The sequence below is a fragment of the Polistes canadensis genome, unplaced genomic scaffold, assembly GCF_001313835.1.
Source record: "Polistes canadensis isolate GaletaPanama2010 unplaced genomic scaffold, ASM131383v1 scaffold_16, whole genome shotgun sequence".
NCBI classification, from domain to species: domain Eukaryota; kingdom Metazoa; phylum Arthropoda; class Insecta; order Hymenoptera; family Vespidae; genus Polistes; species Polistes canadensis.
In genome coordinates this window covers 1,012,414-1,037,275 of record NW_014569563.1, presented here as the reverse complement: position 1 = coordinate 1,037,275, position 24,862 = coordinate 1,012,414, and the positions used below count along the sequence as shown (strand labels likewise).

Here is a 24,862-nt window from a genome sequence, read left to right as displayed (position 1 = left end):
GACCCATGCTCACCCGCAAATTGAGTTGCATCAGATCTAAAATTTAAACATTTAAATTAACCCGTTTAGCAAGTCAAAGAGATTAATACGTGTTTACGGTTTTCCCCCGTTGAATCTGAAACATTTATATATCGATATTTTGTATTATTATTTTTTGTTTAAAAAAGCAAGCTCACACATACATACATTGGGTTTTTCTACATTAAATTATTAAATAAAGAGTTTTCTATACATTTGATTATTTTATTTAATTCCATTTTTAATTGTGTATTATATTTGAAGTCAGCAGATTTAAACAAGAACGTGAATTTTTATCTACCACATTGTTTATATATATTCCTCAATATATAACGTGTTTACATATTTATATATATTTTTTTAAATAAAATAATTCTTAACAATTTGATATTTATTTTTTCCCCTATTTGGCGTTGTAGTAGTCGACCGAAAGCTACTTTAAATTTTATTTTTTTCTTCACGTTTATACGAAGCACACGCGGTATCGTCGGTGAAACTGGCCGACAGAAAGGCGGTACTTTTTCGTTAACTAAAAGAGTCGTCGTCGGCTACGTCGTCGTCGTCGTCGTCGTCTCCTCCGTGCATTTCTCCAGTATTCGTCTGAAGTTACGTGGCCGAGCAAGAGAATTTTAGGAGAAATAACGTTTCGAGTATACAGGGTGTCCCAGCTGAAAATTCTGTATTTTTTAAACGATATGAACACATTTTAAGATATATATTTTTATTGATTTCAAAAGAGGTATATCATAGAAAAAAAAGAAAAGGAAAGAAATGTTTCAGTAGGGTCATTTTTAATGGATTGTTTTTTCCAGGACACTATGTATGTATATATAAATATACTAACTAAGAGATGTACACGAGAATATATATGAGAACGTTTATTCTCTCCATTTCGGATTATTTAATCGTAGCCAATTCGTATACAAGCGCTTTAAGATAGGATTGAAGAAGAACGAAAAAGCAAGTAAAAAGAAAAAGATAATTTAGGTAATAATCGATCTTGATAATAACCGTCGATGAAATTGCGAATGAAACGAGTTGATAGTCGTAGAGGAAGGGGAGAAGGGATAGTAAAGTTGAATGGTGGTAGGGGGTGGGGGGGGGAGTATAACGACTGCTTCGATAACACGAATGGCGAAATGCAAGGTTATTAAACTTTGTTGGAATTTCTAGCACTTACTCTAACCGACTGTCCGAAGAACACGAAAGAAGAAGAAAAAGAAGAAGAAGAAGAAAATGAAGAAGTAGAAGAAGAAGAACGAGTTGTAGTAACGAAGTGGGCTGCTTGTTTGCGATCGGAGACGTAGTAGACCTTATTAGCAGCGGTTGTAAAATATTTTTCCACCGAAACTTTCGTTTCCCAATAAAAAAAATGTTGAAAATCTCGAACAGCAAATTATGATGATAACGGTACGAACGTTAGGGGGGTAGGGGACGGGGATCGCGAAATTTCAAATTCGTGGGATTTCGCTGCTTGTCTTCTATCCCCTTGAACGTGTTAGAATTCGCATAAATTCGAATAAACGTTTTTCCATATGACAAATTGAGAATGACAGTAACATCGATAAAGAAAATAATAATAATACGAAGAGAGATAGAGAGAGAAAGAGAGAGAGAGAGAGAGAGAGAGAGAGAGAGAGTCCGTATATGACTTTGCAATCGAAAAAGAATTTCTACGTATGTTTCTATGTCTAACATGGCGATTCTCTGTCAAAGGAACGATACAGTACCGTGGATGTACGAGGTTCGTTTCATGGAGAGCCAATAAGGCAAGTAAGAAAGTAGAAGGAGGAGGAAGAAGAAAATAAGAGTTCTGGAATAAGTTCGAAAGAGAAAGGAAAAAGAAAGATGGAAGGGTAAAAAGGAATTCAATAAGATCGCTTTTTCCGAATCACACGGATGCTCGCTCTGGCTGACATCGAAATAGCAGTTAGAAATTTCCATAGGACGAGGACGAAGACGAGGATCGGTACCTTTGAAGAACGAACTTAGAAATGGCCGGGATGGATATCCTACAGTTGTAAAGAGGGGGAATGGGGTTTTTTTTTCTGAAACGGCCCAGTACAGTATCTCGGTACAATCGTGCATTTCTTCGAGATTTCTCGAAGATGTTTCTCTCTTCATTCGAGAAATAACGGGGTAGAAGAGGGAGGGAGGGGATACGTAGTAAAGGTAATTCTTCTTATTCGCGTTGTCCACGAAATGCCGAATGCTACGCGACCTAGTTGAATCCTACTTACGTAAAGACGACGTCGTATTCCAGTTGTATTGTTTGGAAGGATTTAACCGAATGCGGCCAGTACTCAACTTGGCTGGCTTCACTTATTCTTACTTACACGACACACACGTGTCGTATTCTTCCCCTTGCCCTCTTGAAGGGAAAGGAACCATTTGTCTGGCTTGCCGTGGACTAACTAGAAACTCACTCCCGTACCACGGTTACCTACCTACTATCTACCTTCTTCCTCTTCCTCCTCCTCCTCCTCTTTCCTTTCGCGAAGATCATTTTTAAGCGACGACAAAAGACACCCTTTTCCAGTGTCGCCGCTGCTGCTGCGATTTTCCTCGTCGTTTTCGCTTTTGTACTTTCTCGATTTTTTTTTTTTACTTCCCATCTCTTTAAGCATTACCTACTTTTTTTTTTCTTTTTTTTTTTTTTTTTTTTTACCTACCAGACTCACGACCGTACATTTCAACAAAATTCTTCGACTCTAATGCATTCGGACACGGTATTAAGTATATCTATGTAAGTAGAAATACTGCGTATATACATATATGTACTTTTCTCGGACAAAAGTTTGAAAGATTAAAGAGAGAATGATTTATATTTTTGTTTTTGACTAAAATTGTATTCTTATAGAATTTATGCATCACATAATTCGTACGATTATTTCTTATTTATTTATTCGATTGAAAATATTAGACTCGATGTCAACGACAATTTTAATAATAAAATTGTACTCGAGCGTCCGAATGGTTGTGGGGCTGGGAGGGGAAGGGGATGACTTAATTCCCTTCACGATTATTTTTATTTTTTCATTGTCGGATGTTTTTCATCGTGAGTAATAATACAAACGACAGTAATAGAAGGAAGGTGTTTGGATAATGAGCAAGCATTGTAGATCGCAAATCGTTGATCATCCCGTTTATATTTATAACGTGACCGTGAAACGTAACGTTAATGTTTCTTTTTCATGAACGAAGATTCATAAAATCTTAATTGTGTTAGTACCGTTGAACGAATTACTCGTCGTTTCGAGGAGAAGAGTACCTTACGAACAAGGAGGTTTATAAACGACGTACAACGAAATTATAACGACGTCGCTTTCTTTTTCTTTTTGTTTCATGGCTTTTTTTTCTTTTTTTCTTTTATTATTGCGTGCGGGCCGTCGGTTTACAAGTATTAGTCCGTGTGTAGACAAGTGAAAGAGAACGAGCGAGCAAGCACGCCTTATAAGAATTCCTGTCGTTAGCAAGCTGCTCACCGAACGACATTATGGTACCAGGAACGACACCTGGCACCGTCAAATATCGAATCGTTGTTTCTACTTTATATTAGAAATTTTATTCGATTTTATACCATACATATACACGCGCAAACACACACACACACACACTATTATAAACCTTAATTACATTATTATTTGTCTTCTTTTACTTTTGTTGCGTATATCATATCTTTTTCGTATCTCTCACGTAGTATTTTTCCCTTCTATTTATTTTTATCTCTCTATCGGGTAATTGTGAAAATCATTGAACGAGTCTACCGTTAAATTCGCGAATCCCTTTTCTCTCGCGTTGATTCGTTTCGTTTCGTTTCGTTACGTTTCGTTCATTCATTCATTCATTTCGCGGCGGAAATTCGATATTATTAAGTGGTAAATATGTACACATATACGGCTTTAATCATGCGCCGCGAAAATTAATTTTTGGAATATATCGATCGTATTTCGTATTTCGCATACTATGTTTGTGTGCGTGCGTGTGTGTGTTTGTGTGTGTGTGTATGTCTGTGAGAATATTGAGCGCTGGTCACATTCGATAAATTTATCCTGACGATATTGTCTATTTCGCGACGTAGAGAACGTGCTCGGTTCTGTTCGTTTATTGCGGTATTTAAATGAATTGGACAACGGTTTCGTCGATTTTATTTTTACCAGTTATATACTTTAAATACTTTTTTTTTTGCTTCTTCTTTTCTTTTATTTGTTGTTAACGTTTTTCTAGATTAATATAAATCGGCTCGCTTTGCAACACTATGGTTGGTTGCGAGACAACGCGATCTACGAATATCCGAATGGATTTCGTTTTCGAACAAAATCAACTATTTTATTTTTACCAAATGTAAACTCTCGTTCGCATATTTTTTTTCTATTTTTTTTTTTTTTTAAATCATGCGCCACGTGCAAGTAAATTTTCAAATAGAAATTTTCTTATCGGATAATTATCAGTCGACGAATGCGTTTTGTTAAGGAACGAAGTATTTCTATTTTTTTTTTCTTCTCGCAACTAAAAAGATTTCCATACGAAGCGAGCTTTTTCTTTTTTATTCCTTTAGATATTTTTTCCTCCTCCTCCTTCGTGACATGATTTATGAGTTACGCGAATAAGAATATGAGGTTGGGGTTGTGTTGTTCCGAACGCGTATCGTCCAACCATTCAAATCGTATTTAGATTTAACTTGAATTAGACAAAAGGGTACCAAATTTATACTCCTATCCCATTTTCTATTTCTCTTTCATTCTCTATTCATCTATATATATATCTATTTCTCTTTCTACAAATCTGCGTAGACCGCATGACGCGAAATTGGAGAATTTTCGGATGACCGGGTACACGCGGGTAAAATTGTAATTCCATTACTTCTCAATTACTCGCAATTACTCATATTTAAACCAGTAATCGTAAACAAATCTTGTTCGATAGATTCGACACCCATAGAGTCCATTTTCGTTGACTGTCTATCGAACAATGCTAGTACGTGTTAACGTCACACTAACAAATATATGTACAAATACGTTTGTACGTACCCTCGACAAGTTCGTTCGAACGTAAGCGATTCGAAAAGTATACAAAATCCTTCCTGTTTGCTAACAACCTTTCTCGTATCTTTCAACGAAAGAGCTTTAGCGAGTGTTCAATTCCGATCTACCGACCAATCGACGAATCAACCACCGCCATCCAATTTTCCATTTTTTCCATAAATTACGTTTCCGAAGGTACGATTACGAAATTTCGAACTTTTCCTACCAATTCATGAATCGAACGTGACATTTAATCCTTTTAGTTAGGTACACGTGTAGACACATAGACACATCTAACACAGGTAAGTAACCCTTACATTTATTTCTGTCAAATATTTTATTCAAAGAATTATTACAAATTCGTAGTAATAATAAAAAAAAAAAAAAAAAACACTTAGCAGTTAAATATGTGAATTCGACGCGAAAATGGCGATTGGAAAATGTTCTGTAAATATAAATTTAATTATTATAATCGCCCCCTCGAAACGTTATATATAATTGTTTTATTTTCTTTTTTCTTTCTTTTTTTTTTCAAATGTGAGTAACGAAAAGAACTAAATGGTGGATTAAAAAAGAAAAAGGAAAAAGAGGAAAAAAAAAGATTTTCTTCTCGAAGAGCACCACGCCAGTAGGTTCGCGCTCGCGCCGAGTACCCCGAGTGGTGGGAGCAGTGGCACGTTCGAGCAACCCCTTGGAGTTGACGAGTACGGAGTGGGGCGTGTGGAACGGTAGGAGGAGGGTGTTTCCTCGTGTGTTGGCCTCGAGGATATACGAACCGACGCACGAGCTCGGAACTTCAGTCTAGAAAGCGACGTGCGCTACCCTCGTCGTCGTTTGGGGATACGACGCGGTGTCGTTCACGCGTGATTATTATCATGCTTGAGAAACGTGCTATGTGTTCGTGCACCAGACGACAGGTGCAACCCCTACTGATGCTAGCTGCTTTTCTCGTTGGCGTAAGAACGGAGCTTGTCGGTGAGTTTTCGGTGTGAAAACATGTGTGACGACGCGTCGTAGTATTAAAACACTCTCTCATTATTCTAAAAAATTGTTTTTACTTTATATTATTTAATCGCATACACACACACACATAGCCCCCTCAAACCCCTTTTCATTTCATCCATTTTATTATTTATTTATTTTTCCTCCCTATTTACCATTTCGATCTCAATATTTTAGGAAGAAAAGAAAAGGAAAGGCAAAAGAAAAAGAAAAACTGGACGATTGACTTGATTTTTTATTTTCGTGACAGGATAGGTCGCATTTACTACCGGTGAAGTGTCACGTGTGATTGACAAGAATCGTAAGTTAGGATCGAAAGCCCGTGCAAGAGGGATTATCGTGTGTTATCCTGCGAAAAGTGACGCCTTCGACGTTCGACGTTTCTTCCCTTTAGTTACTAGAACACATTGTGATAGGAATGGGGATCGAAGTATCGAGGTATTTCGGTCGTTGATATATGTGAAAGATAATGCAAACTTACTTTCTTTATATTGTATAGGCTATGTCCTATATGTATGCATAACGTTAGAACATTCCCCGATCTAATCGAATTTTAATATTAAACGAGAGAGAGAGAGAACACAAACTTTTCATGTTGTCCGATATACACGTTGCTAAATTAATTGATCCTTATCCACGGGAAAAAACAACACTAATGTTTTTTCTTTCTTTTTTGATTAATAATACGATCCATTTTCATCTAGTTTCATTTATATTTGTAAACAAATTTTTCTTTTCTCGTTGTGACGTATTATTATTTATTATTTTTCGACGATCTTTTTTGTTTTATATTGTTTTGTTTTTTATCGAAAGATTATCACGAGAAAGAGGAGTGTTTTTTTGTTGTTGTTGTTAAAGTCATCGATAATCGGACCCCGTCCTTCTGTTCCGATTTGATTTTTCCTTTTTTTTTTTTTTTTATACGACTAACTTTTAGTCGAAGCTTGGCGCCGCCGCTGCCTATCGGATTTGCGCTTGTTATTTTCGGAAAATCCTTGTTATCCTAACACGTGACTTCGTTCCACGAAGTCTGTCGATCTTTTCATCGGATTTTTGTATATTTCGTGTATATATATATATAGAACTTTCATATAACAGGAGAAAAAAGTTGTTGCTGTTAGATACCATTTCGATAGTTTCACTATGTCTGTTAGATCGATTTGATTTCGCGAATAGATATTTTCTAATGGTTGAAACGTTCGTAGATAGGTAACGAAATCTAAAATGCGAATAGGAATGAATTGAAGAAGCCTGAATTTATGAGGAAACGTTTGCTCGGGGAACACGAGTAAAGACGAAAAGAATTACTACGTAAAGTATTAAGAAACTTGGGATCGTTAAAAACTTGAGTGGAAACTTGATAAAAGTAAAAGAAAGAAGCATTAACAGGATGGGTCTAAAACGTGCGATTACTGTCGTCCCTTTTTCCTGTGGTCATTTCAAAAGAAAATGGTCAAGCTTTTCCCGGCATGTAATTAACTTTTTAACGTTTTGTTTATTGGCCGTGAACGAGCACGATCTTTTTCTTTAAGCAATTATCGAAGCTTTATTTCGGCTTTTATTAATATTAAAAGCATCGTAAATGTAAATTTTTGTTTTTTTTTCCCCTTTACGCATAATTCGTCTTTACAATAAATATTTCGAAATATTTTCTATAGTACTCGGTTCGTCATTTATAATTTTGTTAGTTCTTTAAAAATATGCCATAGTATAGTATTCGTTCCAGCTTTTCTTACGACAGTGATCGCATCCTGATAAAGTTGTCCTTTCCTAAAGCATGGCAAGTGGTCCGTGAAGTTTGCTGGGCTGAAGTTAGTATAAACCCCCGTAGAAGAAATCCAATTTCCCCATACGCGAATTTTCTTATTTTACATTTAGACGTCGATCGATGATCATCCGGATTTCACCGTAGAAACTTTCGTTATCAATTTCGATGCTTTATTGTCTTATCATTTTCGTATAATATCTTCATGTGACGGTAATGAAGAAGAAGAAGAAGAAGAAGAAGATTTAAGTCTATTCCAAAATGAAATGTCGGTTTATTATCTAATTGTTAAACGTCTCGTTTCCGTTAATTTCTACTCTAATTATAAGTTACAGTTTAGACATCTCTTAAGATAACTAAATATATACTGACACTTTTTTTGTTTGTTTAAGAACAACGCTTATCCCTTTGTTTTAAATAGTTCAAATTGAGCGATACGATTATCTTCGTTAAAATAAAGTTCATTAGATTTGCCCAGACACTCGTAGTTCGCACTTTCGCGCGTCCACCTAATAGAGCATAATGTTGGCAACGTGATACGATGCTAATATTGTTGGTAAAACCATAAATCATATAGCGTGTCGCAGGATATTAAAATAATCATAACGACCAAATCTAACGACGAGGAGAACTGTTAAAAGAAGAGTAGTGTAGTAGACAAAGAGACAGAGAGAAAAAACAAAAAAACAAAAAAATAAGAAAAAAAACAAGAAGGGTGATTTTTCCTTCGTCATCGATATTTGTTCGTAATACAAATGTAGGATATGGACTGTTATTATTATTCGTTGCAAAAGTCATTACAATAAATATCAATTTGTGTAAAAAAAAAAAAAATATCAAACGCGTACAGAATACATATACATCAATCGGACATTTATTCGAACGTAATTATTATGTAATGATATTATCAAAATAAAATGTCGAGTAGTTTCTCGTGGTAATATTCGATCGGCAGTAGTTGGGGGGATTTAACTCCTAACTAACTGAGGAAATGTTATATTACTCGAAACACGAAGAAACCCTTTGAGTGTACCTACCCCCACCCACCCCCCCATTCACCCACCGTCTGTATTTAACGTTTGTTTCTTCCTCTTATCGTAATGATGGTTTTACGCAGAAACTAAATAGGAACTTGATGAGTTAACAGAAAAAGAATAAGCGTAAAGGGGTTGTTGAAAAGAGATAGGTTAAACGCTGGATGAAAATGATCTATGTACATGGAACGATATAATTTCGTTTAGAAGTGGAAGTAGACAGATGGCTTTCACGAGTATCGTTCAAATCCTTCGGCCATAAAATTGATCAAATTCTGAGATACGGAACCAGCAAATGCTTTGAATCCAATAAAGAGGATTAAGTGTACTGAGCTGTAAACACGGTTTGATTGAATTCTAGGACGACCGAGGGAGTACTTGCTATGTGTATATCCTTGTATGAGTAGCACCAGAAGAAAACAAAAGGGCTCGCCGAGACTTCTTCTTCTTTTACTTCTTCTTATACTTTTTCTTCCACTTTCATTACTGTTGAAAGTGTCGCGACGTTTGTCTTCTTCTAAATTGGATATCCTTTAAAAAGGAAACTCCAATCGCAGTACTTTCTTTCCCGTGCGGAAAATTTTTTAAATCAATTTCTCTTGGAATTTTTATTTTTTCTTTTTTTTTTGAGGGTGAGGAGTAAGTGGGGGGGGGTGGTTATCTATAATAGACTAGTTTAATTATTTAATACAGATCAATTAAATCGTACCGAATTTATTTAATCTCGTCTCATTTTTGTTTCTATTTATTTTACAAAAAAAAAGAAACAAAAAGTATTCGCGCAATTTGATTTATTATATAGCGAAATAATTGAAAAGAAAGAATCACGACAAATTGTTTTGCAAATTTGGTACAATTTTTGTTTTTTTGCGTGAGTAATTGTCGAAATAATATCGTATAGGAGTAATAATAAAAATGGATGTTTCTCTGAAAATTGTATTATTTTTTGTTATTGCCACATAGTTTTAAATATTCTATAATATTGCGGTTTTTTTATTGGTAATTTATCTCCACAAATAAGTATTATACACACGATATCGGTTGGATACGAGATGGAAAATAATATAGTGATAGAAAAATGGAAAATCTGTTAAAATATCATTTCAATGTTTCCCCTGGAGTATACTCGATCGTTATTGTCTCATTAGCATATTGTGCATATAGCTATTGGATTTTTTTTTTTTGTAATAATGTCAATGATAACGTTAAGTGATTACGCGTAAAAAATGTTCATCATCCTAACTTGTCTGCTTTCCTCGATCTTATAAAAATACAAAAAGTGAAGTTTGCATATCTTATAAAATTTATGGATTACTGACAACGTTAATAAATCGTTTTTGAACAATATTTATTCGTGTTTTATTTTATGCGATAATATTTTGTCCAAACATGATTACGTATTTTAACGTTCATTCGTTAAAAGTAATATAAGGAGATTAACAATACACGTGTAAGAGTATTATTACTTTCATATCGCAAACAAAAAAGAATACATTTTTTCATATTTTCATTATATTTATTCTTATAAAAATTGTTTAGACGCAATAATTGAAATGGTTTAGTAAGTACTTTCACCTATATCAAAAGTTATTATTAGAATTTGATTAGTTACGACAAAGTTACGAAGAAAGGGTTCTCATTGATGCAGTTACTCTCAGCTGTTGCTGACATTTCATTTACTAAAGTTGCATTGAAAAAGTCCAACCCTATTGATGCAACTGTATTACAAATTCGTTCCATGTGTTGTCTGTCTGTTTCTTTTTCTCTTATTTCTAACATATAGATATTACATATATACCTACTACATACGAATATTTAATTTACTTCATTTTATTTACCTAATATTAATCTCCTTTAATATTTTAAAAATCGATTAAATAGCCATTATCGATTATAATACAATTAAACCGTGAGAAAAAGAAAGAGAGAAAGAGTAAACATCGGATAGTAGTATTCATACTTAAGCGATTCTAATTGTAAGTTTAACGCAAGTAACACTCTTAAATTCATTCGTGATTAATGAGTTCTTCATTAATTCAATGTTATTTTAGATGGAAGGAAGGAAGTTGTCCGAGTTAAGAGAAACCGTTCTAATCAACCGACTCGAAGTTATCTATATACGATTCGAACAACGATTCAATTAACTGCGCATTTTCGCGGACACGAGGAGCTATTCGACTTGATTAACCTATTCGAAGAGGCTTCCCCATATAACATATAATATATAGTCAATACGTGCGAACGTTCGTCGTGGCACCGTGGTGCAGGTTCGATTAAAATCCTATATGCATATATATATATACATATGCATATATCAATATACATATCTATATACATTTTAGCTATAAACCTATTAGCTTAATTCTGATGTTTTAATGGCTACGATATACATGAAAGATTCTAAGAGACGTTTACGGGAAATGACGCATAATGCGGCGTGTGGTGGGGTGGGGGGGGGAGGCGAGGAAGGCAGATTAGCGAAACAATCTCTGTCCCGTCGAGACTAGTGGGGTAGTTTACGCCGATGTTACAAGTTTAATGAATTCGCGAACGTATAGGAACAAATGGATAATGCCACTAGTTCACACTAGTTATCCTATCGCATTGTTTGCCATGTGTTGTCGTACATATGCAGCTGCGATAACTATGGTTGGGGATGCGTAACATTTTCAACCAAGTGCATAAAATGGGCTTCTTTTTTTATTATCAGAAAGAATGTCAACGATCTATCGATGAGATGGAAGAGAAAAAGAAAGAAAATAATAAACAAACGCGAAAAAGTGAAAAGAAAGTGAAAGATCCGAAGAAAAGGTGGTGGGGAGGGGGGAAGGGTAAAGATCTTGAGCTTGAGAGACGCTCAATGTGAACGTGGATTAAAGTTAGTCTTCCGAATGAATTTTCGTGGATCTTGCAGTACATCACCTTGAAACATCCCTCTCATTCTCTCTCTTTCTCCCTCTATCTGTTTCTTTCTGTCCCTCATTTTTTTCGTTAATGTGTTTTCCCAGTGCAAGCTTATCCCGCCGCGTTTGAGATTCTTTTCTTTTTTCTTTTTCTTTTTTTTTCTTTTTCTTATCTCGTTAATCTTCAGCTTTTAGTTTGGACTCGCGGTAAAGGTTTTATTTTTCCGCGTTTTAATAGATTTTCTCATATTTCGTTCTACTCTAGTGTTGTGTTGGGTTATTACGTCAGTATAATAAGATTCAACGTTATCGTCGTCGTGTTTTTATACAAAAAAAAAAAAAAAAAAAAAAAGAAAAGAAAAATTGAAGAAGAAGAAGAAGAAGAATGATCAGTTGGTTAGAAAATTCACTTAAAAGAATGACTTGTTTTTAAGGAAGGGAACACAACCGGCGTTACGGGCAATTCGATCGCGTGCATCGTCAGTTCGTTCGTCCCTTTGGCTTTTCTACGATCGATATCACTGCCGCTTGCTTACCGCGAACTTGCGGATATTCAAATCTTGCGGTGGCATAAACCTACCACCCCCTATTTTCTGTTCCTATTTCTCTCTTGCCCCCCTCGTCCTTCTCCTGCTACCACCACCCCCTTATTTCGCGCGGTATTCACGAAATCATAATCGAGTCGAATGTATATACGGTGTATATTTCGCCGAAGAAACAGATGCGTTTTAATCAAGTATACCGTAAAAAAAGAAATTCTTCTTCGTTCTTTAAAAAAAAAAAAAAAATATAAAGAGAGAGAGAGAGAGAGAGAGAGAAAGAGAGGATAATAATAAAAAGAAAGCATAAAACGAATGTCGTATTGTAACGATATAAAAGATTAAATTGTAAATATAAAAATTCATAACGACTTCGTATACAAAGTGAGAATCGTTGGAAATAATTTGGTTAAAAGAAAAAAGAAAAAAGAAAAAAAGAGAAAAAATTAGTCGGAAAAACTATTCCCGCGATTTTATCGATTATTTGAGATAGGATGAAAGTTTTTATTTTTCTCCCTTCTTCTGGTTTTTTTTTTTTTTTTTCGTTTTTTTTTCTTCCTTTTTCGGTTCTTTTGCGTAAATATCGATACACGCTTTTTTTCCTAGTATATTTCGATGAGATTTACGGGGCTCGCCGCACTACTGCGGGCGAAAAAATTTTTTTTATCGAAAGGTCCGAATCGAAACCCTCCGCAGGGGCTCCTTTTTTTCTATTTTATTTTTCGCAAAATATTATTGCGAGATCGTTCGTGTTTAACAGCGGTTGGAGAGCGATTTTAATCGTTCGAAAATGCCATATGCAAACTTTCCCTCGAACGGATACACGTTGCTGCGTTTAGCGAATGATTCTCAATGTTGCACTAATACTAACCAAACCAGCTGCTGCATTGTCCGTATTGTTTCACACACCTATATAAACGAGAATAGTTTTCTTCCTTCGAATAAGTAGGAAGACTCACGTTATCATCGTGCATGGTATTCCGGTTTAACTAAGACGGCAGAATTTTCGTTAAGTGACGGTGCTTCTAACTAAGCTGAAATTTCATTCGTGCAAAAAAATGAACATCCGCCTTGTCTCTTTATACACAACAGGTGCGTTCGCGAGTACGCGCGCACACCTCTCTTATTTTTTACACGTAGAAACCGCTCGTTCAACAACACTGACGCGAAACGTTACTGAATTATGTTAATGGACGAAAGAAAAGTTAATATCGGCGTAGAGATATTATATCTACTACAATATCTCTACTCTTCCGAGGCGTTCATTTTATGTGTCAAGTATTGCACGCGACGTTACCGTAAATAATATATCTACTTACCTACTTGTGTCTATTTACGTCAAAATGCTAAATTTGTATATTTCTTTTATTATATATTTTTGCTTGTATTTTAATGTTTATTTTTTGTCGGTGTTTTTCACGGAAATGAGAGAAGATATTTTTCAAAATTTTGTTCCTATATGGAAAATTTTTAATAACATTACGTAGGACTTTTGACAGCGCGTGTAGTTTCATTTGAAAGTACTCGTAATCAATTTTTCAATGTAAGTCTCGTATAATACGGATTTCCATTAAACATACTTTTCATTTTTGGTTCAATAATTGTTCAATTGTTGGTTCAACAAATATATTATATATAATTACAAATGATTTTTTAAATAATAGATTATCGTTGGTTTTACATTTTATCATTCACAGAGACAGGTATAATCAAAAGAGATAATCTGGCATTTATAAATAACCATTCTATCTCGTATTACAGTTGTGATTGTTTTATTGTTGCGATATGGCTTTTGAAGAAGAAATCGAGTTAATACGTAGCAATGTACACATATTGTACATAATTGTGTGCATATCGTAAATAGGGTACTTTAAATCGTTAAATTTAAATCGTTACGAGGTAATATTTCGAAAAGAACCAAAGGTATCGAAGTATATAACACTTTTGGGATATCCAATGGTCTCTGGGTGGTAGATTGTGTGTAATAGAAGTGTAAAAAGCTTAGCAGGTTTACACGGTATATTCGTGAAATAAGCAAAAGCTCGGGAGTGAGCGATAATTGGCGATAATGTATTTGCATGGTACCTTGTTTCGCCACTTCCCATATTTATCGTGTTTGACCCACAACTGATTTTCGTCGTCAAAGTCAAGTGACTTTTCCAAATACGCGAAACCAAAGCGAGTTCGTTCGTAGCTGCCAGGAATCACCGGGCTTTTAGAACCGTTCCCGAACTTCTCTCTTTCTCTCTCTCTCTTTGCTTTAACGCTGTTTATGAACTTTTTAACTTGCGGATATAGGTTTTTGAAAAAAAAAAAAAAATAAAAATAAAAAAGAAGAATAAAATATTCTCCGAAATAATATTAAAAGCGTCAAACAGGCGAGAGAGGAGTGGAGAGGAGAGGAGAGGAACATCGTAACGAAACTTCGAATACCTTTTTCTTAAGTAAAATCATTTGTTTTTAACGTAAGTTTGAAATTTCCCCGCAAACGGTTGGACGTTTTACCATTGAAAAAGTAAAGGAAAAAATAAAAAATAAAAATAAAATAAAATAAAATAAAATAAGAAGTCAATCTCTAAAAAGAGGGTAAAATACTGACTTTACTTCCCTTTAATGTTCGTTAAAAAGGTCGATTTTGTAACTGCAATTTTCTGCTTGCGCGGTCATCTCTCAAATAATTCTCGATGCCGAACGCTCGTTGAAGAAATTTATTGGAGCGCGTCGAATCTACGAAAAAATATTTGATATTCTTCATCGTTTTTCAACTTACGTTAAATATATCTTTCTTGATTTTATTAAAATTTTCCAACGAAATGTATATATACATATATATGTACATATATATGCATTTTGATTTCATTCTTCGAATCACGCACGCTTGCGCCTTACACACATATTCCCAACGATCGATAAACTATTGCTCTTCTACGACTTAATCTCGTGCTAATTGCAAAATTAGTACCCAGATACTCATAATTAATACGTATTATAACGATGGTGGAATCGGTAATACGATTTCCGATTACACAGTCACAACGATCGGATTGATGGTATTAATAATTGAGGCATCATTCGTAGAAAGAGAAGTTATCTTAATTAGAAACCGTATACATATACGTACACATAAGTATATTGTTTTTTCAATGCGTAGCAATAATATTAAAGTTCGTGATTAGTTCGTTTTTTTTTTTTTCGTTTGTTTTTCATTTTAACGTAAATACCTATGCGAAACGTATAAAATAATATTCACGTAGGTATATGCATGTATATTGGATATACATATTATACGATGACAGAACAATTTGTATTTTTGTTAGAAAAAGTGAATAAAAATAAAGAAACGAGTTTCACCGTGGCGTAAGATAGAAGAGAATAAAGTGAGAGAAATAAAGAAAGAAAGAAAGAAAGAAAGAAAGAAAGAAAGAAAGAGAAAGGAAAAGAAAGTAAGATATATGATCTGGATATTGATGCTTCGACATCGCGTGGTTTTATATGCATGCTATCGAATACAAGCATAACATCCCTGATCAAGGGGACGTTGTATAAAACGAAAGAGCAATATAAAAATTTTACGCCACTGTTGGGTGCGACGAGAAACAACATGATTCATTCTAGTGCAAGTAACTTTACTAGAATGTTTTTGGTAAACCGAAAGAAAATTTCTTCCTATATTTAACAATTCCATCGAAAAAAAAGAAAAAAGGTTACATCTTTTATAATGGAAACAAGCGATTCATAATACTGTATCGATATTATTGGCATATGAATCTTCGTGTTATTAAAAAATTCATAAACGTATAGAAACGTTTATATCGTTAAGATTGGTTTCTATCAATGATGGGTAGAATATCGTAGAGTTGTTAAAAGAATTGAATCGATTAAAAATGAATCTTCGTTAATTGTAAAGCAAATACGATTACTTATACCTTGATAAACGATTTAACGGTTTATCTCGTGTTAAATTGTCGACAAAAAATATCTATCTCATTTACCGGTAACGTTCTATTTTACTTTCCTTGTAATAAAGTAAATCGACGATCTAGCAGGTCGATTCGAATAAAGTGCGACTTAGAAGTTCTCCGGTTGGATTTTTTTTCTTCCTTTCTTTCTTTCTTTCTTTCTTTCTTTCTCTCTCTCATCTTTCATTAGGTAAACTTTTGTAGGTCTCTCGCTTTCAAACCTTTTCTGATAAGGAACGAATGCAAGATGGCAAAGAGAAGTGGGTAGAAGTGGAAGTAGGCAAGGAATGAAGGAGGAATGGGGTGGATGGCAAAAGGAGGGTGGTAAACGTGCCAAACCGCATCTGCTAATACAGGCTAGGTGCATTAAGGTAAAGCAATTCCGCTAATCTACATTGTCTGTGCTGATAACACGCGAAGGAGCAAGGTGAACACACAGCCAACGTTTTCATCTACCTATCGTAGGGATCCAACCTTTCGGAGTCCAATCATTTTGATGATCGAATAGGCGTCGATTAATCATGCACGACGATCTATTCAATTTTTCTAAAATATCCATTTCTTATTATACTTCGTATTAGCCAATTATCGATTCGATTCGATTTGAAAAGTAAGTATTTTTGTTTGCGAGTAAGCATTTTTCCTTTTAAAAGTTTCATCATTTAAAATCGCAAAGAGTTATCGGATTCATAATTGCTTCAATTATTCTTGACGTTTTTTCTTTTTTTTTTGTTTTCTTCTTCTTCTTCTTTTTTTTTTTTTTTTTATAGAATTTAGATCCGATAAAAGCTATATTTTTTGTCATTAATTATAAAACAACGGAGATCGTCGAGATAATTCGCGGACGAGTATCCGTAATTAGACGAATTTTTTTTCAAACTAAAAAAGTATTTTTGTGTTTACGTACCAAAAGAGAGAGAGAAACGCTTCGTTAGAATTTCATAATCGCCGTAGAGAAAAAGCAGCTTATTCCTTTGAAACGCGAATGGAAATTGTTAATAACTCGATAAAAAAAAAAAAAATTCTTAACAATAGAGAAACCCGTTTTCGTTCGATAAAATAGTGCGATATTATCGAGCCAAAAATACGATATCACTATATAACCGAAGGGAGGAGGAAGAGGAGGAGGAGGAGGAGGAAGTTAGTATGGTTAATGAAAAAACTCATTTTTCGAGAGGTAGCTGCTCGAAGTGAGCCGTCGTGAACGTGGCTACGCGGAAGCATAAATATTTAAACGGGTGCTGTGCTGCTGCTAGAAACGAAGGTTTCTTATGTAATACGAGGGTTTGAGAGGCAAGAGGAATCTCTTCTTCTTCTTCTTCTTGTAAATCCTTCATATCTTCTGGTAAATAAGACTTTGTATCATTTATTGTCGTTGGCAAAGGTGGAACTACCCTGGAAGAAGCGTGATTACGTTTGCTTTACTGCCAAAATGAAGCGTAGTTTACTTGAGTTACTTCTTACTCTCGTAAAGGAGTGGAAACGAAGCTTAGAAATGACTTCTCTTATTTTTCACCGCTACATCGTTCCTAGACTTCGACCAAAGTTCATTCGTATTTATAGTTAGACGGTAGTCGACGAATGAAATTTTTAATGAAAATTTACGTCTCGTCGATAGTAATTTGACACGGGTTTTTATTAAACGCGTGCGCGCGCGCGCGTGTGTGTGTTATTCGAAAATTTTCTCACAGATTTATTTATTATTCGCAAAATTTTGATTTAAATTCTTTCAAGTACTTTGTTATGATAAGAAAAATGAATTCTACATTTTTTTCCAAGGATTTTTAATTTAATCTTTCTTTTTAATTTCTTATCTCCTTCATATTTTAATATTTCATTTTTATAAGCTATTTTCTCCTGCTCACATATTTCTTTTATCGATGTATCAACTTATTTTGGTATAGTATATATATATATATATATATATATATAATCGTAAATTAAATTAGATATAATATTATATATTTTTATTCTTTTTCCAGACATTCAAAATATGTCATAATATTTTTAAATTTAGGTAAACCTTCTCTTTATAGCATGACGGTCTAACGGATTTTATCGATTCTTTATTTTCTTTAATTAAATATTATCCCATACCAACTGTTACAAATATGTGATGTAAAGTTGAGGTAAAATCTCTTGACTGGACCAAACAAAACGATTTTATGAATCTTCTTTTCCCAGAAAAACAGTTGTGCATATGTTAAAACAACAATATATACACATACTTATTTGAAATATTAAAATTCCATTCTCTAAATTTTATATAAACATTCTAATGATCATACCATAAAATATGCTTATTTAATTGATAAAATTTGATATTTAGCATGCATATACATAAACACACATACCTGAAATATTATTGTAAAATTCCATTCTTCGACGAGATCATTTTGGTTGCTCACCAACACACACACACAACACACACATAATAATAATTTTTACACTTTCCAGATTTCATAATTCGTGTCATTCAATTTCTTTATTCGACGAATATTTTTACAATTTGAGGTCACTTTCTTTATTTTCAGAACGCAAATATTTTTTAACTTAATATTGTGCACGAAAAAACTAACCACCCTTTTTTTCCTACGTGTTGGAGGTTTGATTTATTATTTATTTATCGTACCTGGCCAATATCTGGAATAACTGGGCACAAAACGTATTAGAATTTTTATAAGTACTGTTCTACGAAAAAAAGTCAAGATATAATTGTACGTAGTTATTAATATATAAAATCGCGAGATATTATAACTACGATCGGATCACGAAACAAAAAAAAGATATAATCCTACGGACTGAAGCAATACGCGAAATAGTACTTTCGATATAAATGATTATCGATTGCTGCTGCTTCTGACTAATTTTCATCGGTTAAAATATCGATCGTGTGATTATCACTATTGCCAATGAAAAAAATTATTAAAAATTCGTTAAATACATTGCGTCGTTGTTTTCATACTCGTCGTCAATTTTCTACGAACGCCTAGAGATATTAAAACGATATTACAAAAGTATTAAATTTATGCAAGTAATATACATAATATATGTGCATAAGTGTATTAATATTAGTATTGTATATAAAACTAAATATATTTAGTGGGATTAATTACTAAAAATATTATTAATTAGAGCATCGGTTAAAAAGAGGATATAAAACATTGTATCTAATGTAAATGAGAAGATAAATGAGATAAAAAATATATAATAACTAATACAGGAACACGTCTGACACGTCTCGTCGGAAAGAGAGAAGAATAATAATTGATAAGGGAAGGGGATGAGTGGAGGATAAATTTACAAAGAGAACTTCTTATCGATCATTTAATGTTTTGTTTTTTATTATGTATATACGTATCTCACTTCTCGGCTGGTGTTTACATTCGACTTTTGCCGTTGCTTTTATTCTATTATGAATTTCGTTGTTCAATTTGTAAACGTATTGACCTTCGTGTACGTTCGGTATTCTTCGAGTGTATTTCGTAGCTATTTTTCTAATTTATTGTTAGTCTTATTCGAACAGCGACGCGTGTAATATCGTTATTAGAAAAGTGTCAAATTTATTTCGCGTATACGCATGCGCGAGTTTGTTGCAATGCAAATAATATGCATATGCATGTGCGCGAGTGTGTGTTCGTGTGTGTGTGTGTGTGTCTTATGCTGGAGAGCAATATGGATATGCAGTGTTAAATTATATAATTCAGCGTTATTGTGAAAATTCTTGGTTTAACCTGAAACAACTAGGAGTTTTTTGGTAAATATATAAAAAGAATTTTATCATATATACTAAAAACTAATGCTCTAACTTAAAGATAATGTATGAATTCACAAGAGGCGAGTAGTTATAGTACCAGATTGAAATTTGATCTCGAGTATAAAAAATATATTCATCGATTTCGTTTCAATACTTGTATATACTGTTATTGGTGTAAGAGATAGAAAATACGCGTTTCTTCGTTTTCAGATCTTTCAAGCGAAAGTTAATTTATATCGAGATAGAGTATTTTTTATTGATTTAAGAAATTATATTAAGTTTCGTTTGAAAACTATGAAAACGAGTCGACGTCGATGAGCATGCGTGCGTGCGTGCGTGCGTGCGTGCGTGTGTGTGTGTGGTTAACGAAATCTTTAATTTTCTTCCTTTTCCATTGTAACTTGAAAACGTAAGATTATTTTAAAGGAACTTTTCTCCGTAACAAATGACATATTACGTTAGTAACAAATTCTTCGTCTATGGCTCTCGAAAAGAAGAAGGGAATCGTTAGGAGGGTTGGTTCAGATCGGCTTTACAGAAAGTTTTCTTTTCCGTTCCTTTTCGTAAAATTGGGTTGGTTCGACTTATGGCTTTCGACTGACCGATTCTACCGACCACGTATATATCGTTTTCCTACCCTTACGTTCGAAGGATTCGTTGGGTAGCCATTTGCAGACACTTCATCCTTGGTTCTTCTTATCCTGGTGGCGCGAGGCCGATGATTGGATCAGTTTTACGAACCCTCGTGGGATAAACAAGCCGTTGATTTTGAAGTACCAGCCCAATAGGAGAATCCTTCCACAGCCCTGCATACATCTACACGAACATAGTTCTGTGTGAGGAACCCTTCTCGAATGTTATTTTCCTTCATCCTCGAATAACACGTTATTTGTATATACATATACGAGAATTTCCAATTTTCTTCGGCCTTACCTCACCTCCTATATTTATTTAAATTATCTCGAGAAGTCATTGCGGCCAATGGGTTCGATACTTTTTTTTTTCTCTTTTTTGCTTTTTTTTTCCTATTCGAATTTGACTTTTTTTCTCTCTTTCCTAGTATTCATTCTTTCATACCCTATTTCTAGAATATTATTAAATGATTTGTCGAATTATATCGATACTTCGTTTTTTTCTTGATTAAAACTTCCCCTTCTTTCGTAACAGTTAAAATTCATTCGTTCGATGTAAACATTAAGCTTAATTAATTTCAACGTTCAAACTTAATCATAAATTTATTCGGCTCTTGTTTTATTACTGTTTTACGGTACAACCCAAGTAGTTTAATTCATTAGAGTGTTATGTGTGTTTGTTTAAATAATTGATTATAGATAAGTGTATTAATCAAATATTTGAAACTAACTGGTGCGATTAGGTGGGGAAAGCGGGGGAGGGAGAGGCGTGGGGGTCGAGAAAAAATCGTACGATTTGCATAAGTGCTGGAGTCGTTAAGCCGAAATTCTTGTTTGGCGCTTAAATTGATTTACCTTAAAACGACTGAATCTTCTCTCTTTTTATTTTTCTTCTTTTTTTTTTTGTTTCCGAATGACTGCTAGGACCAATTTAACGAACGAGATCGCGCTCGGTACTGTATCGACAGGCGATGCGAGTGAATATTAATGCTTCTCTCTCTCTCTTTTATTTTTTCTTTTTTTTTTTTTTTATTATTCTGGAATTCCATTTCTTGTTAACGTCAATATAACTAGATTTTACGCTATCTCGCGATCGGTGCCATTGAAAAACTAAAAATCGTCGGAAAAAACGTTTTCAATTTGAACGCGTTTTCATCCTACGATCGTTTCAAAAGATTTATCTAAATGGCTGCCCATATAATCCGATTGCTAATCGTAAGAGTACTCTTTGAACTGTCAATGATTTATCGCAATTACGGTATTGTCCCAAATATATTTGACGTGGCAACCAGACCGAATATATATATATATATATATATATATATATATATGTTATGTATAGAATGCAATACATTCAATATAATATTCATTGACCATGATGATGTAAGTTGAAGCACGACTGCATTTCAATATTTTTTCCTTTCGCAAATTTGATTTGTTAAACATCAAAATAACTGATCTACCTAATTGGTTTTTTAATTAAAATTATTTTCTTGATTAATAGTTTTCTTTCTATTAAATATATATATATTTTTTTTGTTTTGTATTTTTCATACAATAGATGCATGTATCATATGCTGTTACATTGCTAGTAAAATAAAAAAAAAAAAAAGATAGGTATTTGCTCTATAGAAAATAGAGCTGGTAACTATATCTTGGAACTCGATATTCCAACGAGTTAGATTCGCGTGATGTTTTTACATTGTTATTTTTTTTTCCTTTTTTTTTATATTGAAATATACAATATTTTCGAAATTGGTACCTTTACAAAATCAATTTTTTGTTTTTTTTTTTTTTTTATAATTGTTTTAGTTCCTTAACATATAGTATTATATCATACGAAATTTATGTAGATAAGTTTGATAACTATATTATTTTGATCGTGAATAGATTAACTTATTGTTAGTACATTTAAGGGGTAAGGGGATTTATTTTTCGATGTAAAATTTCGTTAAAAATTGTTCATAGAAAAAAAGAAGTTTACTATATAATGTGAAATCCCCAACGTCCTCCCTTAGATAATATAATTATATAACTTCGGTATAAATTTCAAGTGAATCGGTCATGAGCTGTTGAAGTTTTGCGAAATACTGTGAGATTCGTTTTGCTGAGCTGCAGTGTTACCATTCTGAGACAAGTTGCAATGAAAAAATTTGTTAATGTTGTTGCAAGTGTATATAATAAATTCTTCTTTGAATAATCTTACCCCTTAAATGAAATTCGAATTCTAAGTTCTTATTATCATAGTGAGATTAGTATATTACATGCAATTAACGATCTCATTACAAGTTAATGTCAATATATGAAACGTGTTATACGTTTTCAGTACGACCAGCGATTAAGTTTGATTGATTATTAGATAGACTCATTTGTAGAGCATCTCACTGATGATAGCATAGTATTTCTCAATTGTACGATCATAAGTAGATATATTAATTGACTGTATATTATAAAAATATTTAAATTTTCATCATCGAAACAATTGCGAATTTCTCTAATGATCTATATTTTTAAAATGAAATGTCGTTTTTAACAAGAGAACTTTGTTACATTTGAAAATATTTTTGTTCCATTTACGTATAATTATCTCTGTAGTTTCGTGAAATATTTTTATTTCCCATATTGTCGTAGTTATGAGGAACAGCGTGAAAGTATAATACGTAGCAGGGTAATAGCGTAAAAATGCGAAATCGACTAAAACAAACAAGATAACGTGGGTATTTATCACATTAATTGTACCCACCAAGAGTATGTAATTTTTTTTTTCTTCAAAGCTGATGCATTTTAAAGTTTTGTTAGCAGGATTCCATTAGTATATTAATGCATAAAATTGGCGAACTCGTTAAGCCTTAAATCCGATTTTAATTTGTGTTGTTAATATTAATGAAGGAGATCGTTTTCGGATTTGCGTTCTTTGTAATTGGAGGCTTGGTAAAGATAGTTGTGAGAAGTATATGAATCTGTTATGAATGACAGGAAAATAAATGGATTTAGGTTGTTGAAATAAAAAAGGGAAAGAGAAAGATAAAAACTATCTATAGTGATTTATTACTAATTAATATATAATATATATGATGTATAATAAAAAATTGAATACTCATTTACTAATTACAATTTATTGACACTTCGAAATGAAGAGGAAATTTATCCATTAGATCATTGATCATTTCTGCATTCGTAACTTTCTATAAGGATCTTACGCGCGTAACAGGAAGGATAGAAAGTTAATAATTCGTTAAATGATAGATAAGAGAAGGTAAGAAATGAGAAATCGATTAAATGGTACCGAGGATGCATTCATTCTTGCCATTTGTCTTGAATGTATTTTCTTGCTGAGCGTGCTTAACGACTTGAAACCGATGAAAATAACTATTCCTGATGTAATTGAATGAATATATTTGCGTATACAATCAGGTGACATATAACAAGTAAATTCTCATATCTGTATATACACGTCAGAGATTATTTACATCGTAGATATATTCGAAACTCCGAGAGCATCATCGACACACGACTAAAAAAATTAATTTGTGCTTGACGACTTTTTAAATAGATATGGACGTATCGTTTAAATCGTTCATTCATTCGTTCGTTTTCTTCTACTCGGAAATATAATTCTATATTTATCATTAGTTGGAGATGAAAGAATCGAAGGAAGAAGATTGTAAAGATAAAAAAAAATCAAAGGTAACGACGCTTAACGGGGGGAGGTAGATGGGGTGAGGGGGGGGGCAGGACGAATTTATACGAAACGCGACTTTGTATTTAATCTTTAAGTTACTTACGCGCTTAGATGCCTGCCTTTACCGGTGCACACTGACCTGCATAATTTAATTTTTGTTTCACACCCCGCGGACTTAGCGGCGCACGATGAATTATTCAGCGTATCGTCGCGGTTACGTAGGCACCGTAACCGCATCGATTACTTCATTTATACGCTCTTCTGCAGCTAGAACTTATTTTTCTGAATTACATTTTTCCAACTTTTTCTCTCTCTCTTTTTATTAACACACCCGTTCGACTATTAACATAGAATTTTAATGCATCGAATATTATCATTGTCTTGATGTATACTGTTTTATCTTTAGAATATCGATATTTAACCCTTTGCATTACTCCTACGTCGAGGAGTATGACTCGACATCAGTTTTTATCTCGAAAGATATCGTAATATATTGAAAATTACAAAATACAATAATAATGTTAAATAAAACGTAAATTTAATTGAA

At 33.6% G+C, this 24,862-nt stretch overlaps 1 protein-coding gene across 1 annotated transcript in view; it reads left to right on the top strand.

The window, feature by feature from the left end:
• The first annotated feature begins 5,763 nt into the window (after window positions 1-5,763).
• LOC106793647 (opioid-binding protein/cell adhesion molecule homolog) overlaps window positions 5,764-24,862 on the top strand; it is a 156,249-nt gene continuing 137,150 nt past the window's right edge. The window contains exon 1 of the mRNA XM_014760770.1: window positions 5,764-6,017. Within this exon, the coding sequence (XP_014616256.1) occupies window positions 5,918-6,017 (100 nt within the window). The 5' untranslated portion in view covers window positions 5,764-5,917. The remainder of the gene's footprint in view (window positions 6,018-24,862) is intronic.